This window comes from Dysidea avara, chromosome 10 (assembly GCF_963678975.1).
Source record: "Dysidea avara chromosome 10, odDysAvar1.4, whole genome shotgun sequence".
NCBI classification, from domain to species: Eukaryota; Metazoa; Porifera; class Demospongiae; order Dictyoceratida; family Dysideidae; genus Dysidea; species Dysidea avara.
Window position 1 is genome coordinate 18,032,784 of NC_089281.1, and position 7,006 is coordinate 18,039,789.

Below are 7,006 nucleotides of genomic sequence, written 5' to 3' on the forward strand. Positions count from 1 at the left end.
AGGGATGTTTATCACATACTAGATAGCACGTATCTGGAACCTTCCTGGATGCACCAGGCAAGCACAGATATAGGCAGATAGGTGCATTAGCAATTATTATAGTACCAAGCTAGACAGAACATATTAGTTGAGTGCAATGAATGCAGAGTTTCTGTGATACAGTATTGGTCAGTGGTACTGGGATGAAATAGTAGTGTATAGTATCATATATAAGGACAGGCTAGGGCACAAGCAAACCATACAATAGCCATATGCTTCTACCCACCATACACCATAGATATATATGCTCCCCTTATATCTGTGGTGTGCTGCACTTGCGCACACACAAATTTACCGCATGCCTACTATACTGCTGAACCATGTTACTTTCTGTACTTTCCTTTGTATACGCGCTAGTACCAAGGATGCGCTCTGGAGATAGTACACGTACACACGTGCTGGACAACGATGCTAAATGTATAGAAGACGACAAAGTTGACGGTACTAGACAAAACACGGGCGGAACAGAATGTTTTCAAACGCGTCCTTTACATCGTATGGACTAACTCCACTGGTGAGACAATGAAATATTCAAGCATGTCTAAATAGTGCCCGCACACGACTTGTAAACACGTTCCTTTATTACCATACAGTTACCACCGTCAGTGGTAGCAGAAGGCGTCACTGCTGTTAACAATGCTCTACATATCAGACACCGCCTAACCTCCCTCATGAGGTCATACCATCGTTGTCAGCCAGCCATGGAACAGGTGGACACTAAGGTACACTATCATTTGTACTTGTGATCTAGACTTTGACATTGACACAGTTGCCAAGCCTTGGACCTTTGTTTTGGTTCCTTAGTCTGACTAAAGGTTGGATCCTTGGCAGAAGTACCCATCAGTTTCTCCCATTTGATCCTCAAATCATTTTCACACAAAGTGGATAATTGAGCATTTGATCTCCCCCACACTACACTGCACACCTTTTGCTTCCTAATATTATAGGTGACACAAACCTTCCATACAAAAAGGGACAGGCAATGTAACAGCAACTTGTCACGCTAAATGTCTACACACACACACGTGCACATGGGATAGCTGGGCCATTATTGGCTAACATCACTAGTGATATATGATATCAATAGTCCCCATAGTATTATGGACTTTTGATGATATTGATATGTTCAATACCAAGAATACAATTGGAATGTGATGATAGTTAGTACACGTCACTAATTACCTACATATCTGTAACCAGTTAGTTCACTTGTAGTTGAGTTACACGTGGTGTATGAATATTTCATGTGTTAATATACTTCCCCATAAGTCCATCATAAATGTTTCTACGTTCATGAGGAGTATAATCAAGTCCAAAGTGCCTTCAGTGCAACCCAACCCAATCAGTTGCTATAAATTTTAAAAAATTTGTTTATTTTGTGGAATGTTCTACTTACTTACTGACTGACTGACTGACTTACTAAATACCTTTGGATGAGTCCACTGGATTTTTTGTTTCTTGGGCCTGACTGGCCCCATTTCTTTTTGTTGTCAGTACAAGATATGGCTTCCCTATGTAATTATGACATTTGTGACCGTCGCAAAACCCGGCTTGTTCGTACAAGCATGCATATTGAGAAAATCAAAATTTAAAAAATTCATGAAATTACACATGCTACAAAGAAATATACGTAAATTTTTATCAGGCCATTACTTGGAGAAGGAAGACTCAAATTGATTAAAACTATACACCATCTTATTCGCCTGCTCATGGAGAATTCAAAAATCTTTGTTTCGTTTCTGTAGCCTCAACAGTTTGCGTGTGATGTGTGTTTATTTACAATGCGGTAAACGTAAGCAAGATTGTTGTCATTTCTTCAACTAAACCGCCTTCATACCCATATGCATAAGTGACTACAGGGCTAATGCTACACCTTGGTTGATTTTCTAATCCATGGTGAACATTTTAAGCTAAATTGCAACATTGTAGACTAATGCAAACGGATGGCTGCAAATGTAAGTACCTGTAGTTACTGTACAAATCGATTATCTTGCTCTTCCTACTGTCTAGCACTATAATTCCACCACAGAAGGCTGAAACTTTGGTTATCCATTCCTTGGATACTGCTGAGAAAATTTTTTTTTTTTTTTTTTTTTAAATTGGAAGTTGTGCGAACAAGTCGGGTTTTTGCTGATATAATGGGAGTCTGTCCAGTATAGTGTCTGGATTGATTACAGAGGTGCTTCTCATACTGTTTATCATTTATAACAATGTGTAATGGACTGAACTTAGCTAGAAATGTCGCTTTGCTTGTCACGAACCAAATGCAACATTGCTTTTATGGTATGTTCTGGTGCCACTCTTTCTTTCTGATGTGGTATGTGCAGGTTCACTAGTCATGTTACAAAAAGTAAACAAAGGAAAATTCCAAGTTTGACTAGGGATCATAGTAATCAAACAAAGGTCACCTAGACCTGTAGATGTACAGTGGACATTTAGATTCAGTCACAGCTGTAGGAGTTAAAGATCCCTAATTGAAACTTAAAATTTAATTATTTCCTTGTATTTGTATGTATACTGTACATTCAGGTTAAAGTGTCTTATGTCAATATGTACTTTAGTTAGTACACTGTACCATTCCTAAGCCTAAATTATAGCATGATCAAATGTGTTTGGTGAGCATCACTCCCTGTGATGTATGATTAGTGCCCACTTTCCCACAATTTTTGTTGTTGGTTTCTATGTTTTTTTCATCTCTCCCTTCTTTCAAGAACTGACCAAATCTTTTCTTAGTATGACTCTAGCACCACTGTTCAAACTTTGTACTGTACAGTGGTATGGTGTATAATGCGTTGGTGTTGAAAGGCTGCAAGTACTAATTGTCTTTCCCACTGTATCCTCTTGTAAAGGAAGCTAACTAATACGTCACCACACATGCATACAGGAAGTCAGGAACTTGTGAAGCCATGGGCAATGAATTTGTTTATGTGGAAAACTGCAGCTAGCTATATGGTATTAGACTAGATACATATTTACTGTTTTCAAACCTGGGTAGTTACTTGTGCTATATTTATATCATGTGCAATGTTGACATTTGTTCTCTTTTTAGTAGTGTTTTGACTTTAGTTCTTTTGGAACTATTAATTTTAATATTGAGATGTTTTGTGGAGCACTGTCATGTAAATTTTCTTTAGCTGGATCCAGACCACATCCTAAAAGTACATTATTGATTTGCTCTAATGTGGGCACTTGAGGAAATAATTCAGACATGCATGTAGTTAAGTTATCCCTTAATTAGTACACTGGACACCTTGACAACCAAGACACTTTTCTGTTGGTCCCCCAGCAAATATTGTGCAGGTTCCATTGTATGTTGACATTATCAAGGTGTCCACTTTTCCATGTGCCTGTTTTGATTAAGTTCCATCAAAGTTGTTTTGCTATCTTACAAAATTTCCAACTGGGTGGTTTTAAGTGAAAGCTGATGATCAGGTGAAGGCTTTCCTTACAAGGGAGGACATCTATTCATGTCACTTCTTCATTGTTCTTTAGTTTTACAAATATGGTCATTCTGTCTGCGGTGGGTGGTACAGTTTCAACATGTACTACTCAGAAATTAAGAGAGTGTATATATCTGCTTTCCACATTCAACAGTTTGAACACAACATATATACAGTTGTTATGGTGATCATAAATTTATGTAGCTTAGCTGCATTGGCACTGTACACACTGTGTGTGCATCATGTTAAAAAAAATATATATATATATATATATATATATATATATATATATAAGAGAAGAAAAACTCTATTTGTGTGGTATACTAGTGACCAACTGAAAGGCCAGCCATGTAAATGTGTGTTGTCAACTTGAGAATCTTACTCAGTTCCATCGGTCTGTTGTCTATTGACTAAGTAGTCAGATGTCAGTTACTGATGGAGGGATATATGTGATTATTGTAGTGACATCTTCCTGTGGAATTTATTTCACAGGGGAATAAAACAACTTGTTTTGTGGTTTGTAAGTGTGTCAACAATCAATGTGTATTTCTCTATTGCATGTTGTGTAGCTCAATCAAACATTGGAGATGTTGGGGTTGAGTACGTTGACGTCAGCTTCTTGGAAAGAGATCATCCAAGGGTCGTATGTTGGTGCCGTCTTGTCTGACCCACGTGCTGCACTTGAGGAACCATTTTCATTTTCAAGCATCAGACACAAATGTGCGTGCGTGTGCGTGTGTGTAGTACATAGAGTATGTTTTAAGCTATCGTATTTTCTCCCTACAGCAGCCACAAGCATACACTCCATGTCATTTCACAGTTTTCAGCCGCCCAGGAGGAAATTTTCAACGTTCAACTATCAACGTCATATTTTGCATTCACCATCATCATTATCACGAGGTAGTTAGTGTAATTTCCCTTTTCCCAGCAGTAGGAAATATCCTTCCCTGTAGTCCTAAATGTGTTTGTAGCTATGTAGATTCTTTGTATCCTCTATTGAAGCCTACTATTGCACTGTATCCTATAGGGAGAGCTGTTAGTATCCTATAGGGAGACCTGTTAGAACTATTATTACACTGTATCACAGTATAGGGAGACAATATTCATGCTTGCTTTGCCCCATAGGATGGAGAACTATTCCCGGATACTATCGGAGCATTACAGAGCACAAACTACGCATGCTTGAAGACAGGGCAAACTCTGAAACAGACGATGCAACTATACAAGCTAAATACCTGAAGGTAAAACAACATCTTTGTAAACATTGTCTGTCTGTCTGTCTGTCTAAATCTGTTTTCTGTCACCCACTTTTCTCAAAATATTTTTTGTGTCAAGAGAAATGCTCATCAGCTGGGAGCATTTTAGAAGTTCCCATGTGCTGTTGTTTATTGTCCAGTACGCCGAATGCAATGGGATAGAACAAAACGTTGAGCTAAATACATGTTTGTGAATGTCATATTTTTTAATTGAAAAGACTCTGCAACATACATACAGTATCACTTTTCTTGAATGAAATATGAGTTTTAGAAGTCCTGTTGCTGCTTTCAATGTGTACTCAGAGCCACACATGAGTACACATTGTTGCTGCTGCTGCTGCTTTCATTGTTATTGTATGTTGTGTTTTCTACAGTACATGTCATGTGGTACCCATTACGCTGAGTGTTGGCTTGTGATTAGGAGATTACCCAGGGCTACAGGGATTTCCCTTTACAGGCTACTAATTGTCAGGAAATTAGGGATTATTTATACAGACGGCTGAACCAGGATTGTCAGGGCTTGATATGTAGATGACTTCCGACATGTGACTGAATTACTATGTTTTGGGTAGACATTCATACATTCCTTCTAATAGAAGTCTGTATATCACATGTAACTAAGCAAGCACATGCCCACTGCAGGGAAACTCTTGTGACCACTTTAGTAGATTGCATCATTTTGATTCCACAACTTGCATAGTTTTTGTTGTTGCTGTGGTTTTCATGATTGAGAGAAATTGCTGACCATTACTAGCATTTGGTTCAGTGGATGTTGTATAATTCTACATCATACACACATAGATATGCACATGAACGTATCATCGTATACACAAGTGCACACAGAGAACATGAAAAATGGCAAATGAAATTAACATTAGTAAATGTACAGCATTAACCATTACTCTAAAACAATACCCATTGATATCTGAGTACTTTTTGCACGGACACAAACTTGCTGGAGTCCCTGAAGCTAAATATTTGGGAGTTGCACTCGATTCTAAGCTTTCTTTTTAAACACCACATTGATGCCAAAGGCAAACCACACACTCCCCTTTATTCGTTGAAATCTGAAATCCTGCCATAAACAAGTGAAACTGGATGCTTACAACATAATTTTATCAAACCAATCTTTAATTATGTTGCCACAGTTTGGACACCACACTCAAAATGCCATATTAACAAACTTTAAGTTATTCAAAACCAAGTGGCATGCTTTATTGTCTCAGATTACAGAAGAACAAGTAGTGTATCAGCTATTAAAAACATGAAATCAGTACAATGCTATCATGAAGAATTACGATTACTAATGTTTTTTGTTTAAATCTTACACGGACTTGCTGAACTAAAATGCCAAATTATATTACACCTACTACACTTGGAAATAGTATCAAATTTGTCCGGCCATCAGCTCAAGTTGATCCTTATTAATTCAATTTCTTCCCCCAATCAATTCACTTGTGAAACAAGTTACAAATTGACAGTATCATTACCAAGAGTTAATAATAATGGAGGATTGTTATTTCTTGCTATTACCTTCAGTGACTTCAGATCTCTAATTATGTTTTAGATATTGTACTATACTCATATATTTTGAGTTTTACAATTAACAAATATAAATAAATAAATAGCATGTATGTGTACAGTACACACTGAATGTAAAAATGTCAACATTGAAAGAGGGTTTGAAAGGCATACGAATGCATTTGGATATGTATATACTACAATCAGCTTTCTAGTCTAGAAAGTGATTAGGGTCTAACTCAGTAACTCTAGAACTACAAAGATTTAAAATAGCATCAACTGTCCAATAATTTAGTCATACCACAATATCAAGTTGACAATACCGTACCATTTATGAAATATCGAAAACTGCTCAGCACTACTTCAGTCAGGTTACCGTACACATGGCAGTTCAGTAAGGTTGTGTTCTGTTCATTAGGAGGTGGTAAGCCAGGACCCAGCATATGTAATGAGAAGATACGAGAGTGGCAAGTATGCCATTGATGAAGAAGTACGCTCCATCTACTGGCAGGTGTGTGACTGTTAATGGATTATGTGTTAACGTGTTGTGTGCATATATTGTTAGGCAGTGATTTTGCTGCAAAGGGTGAGTCATTATGTGTGTGTGCTTAAAGCACAACAGCTCATGCTCATTTTTCCTACAAATTTGTGAGAGGATGTATGGTGGCAACTGAGATTTCTTTAAACTTTATATGTTTGTGGCATACCAAAACTGAGGCATTGCCCCTGAAAGGAAACTATAATATTTGT

General features: G+C 37.5%; 1 protein-coding gene across 2 annotated transcripts; it reads left to right on the forward strand.

The window, feature by feature from the left end:
• Positions 1 to 374: 374 nt before the first annotated feature.
• Positions 375 to 6,958, forward strand: LOC136236152 (uncharacterized). 2 transcript variants are annotated; one of them, XM_066026257.1, is made up of 7 exons: positions 375 to 553; positions 633 to 761; positions 4,049 to 4,199; positions 4,266 to 4,382; positions 4,605 to 4,720; positions 6,675 to 6,767; positions 6,822 to 6,958. In XM_066026257.1, exons 1-7 carry the CDS (start codon positions 509 to 511, stop codon positions 6,906 to 6,908), a joined length of 738 nt encoding a protein of 245 aa, XP_065882329.1. In that variant the 5' UTR covers positions 375 to 508; the 3' UTR covers positions 6,909 to 6,958. The 2 variants fall into 2 exon arrangements, with proteins under 2 accessions (XP_065882329.1, XP_065882330.1); XM_066026258.1 differs by having other exon boundaries at positions 377 to 553; positions 4,266 to 4,379.
• The last annotated feature ends 48 nt before the right edge of the window (positions 6,959 to 7,006 follow it).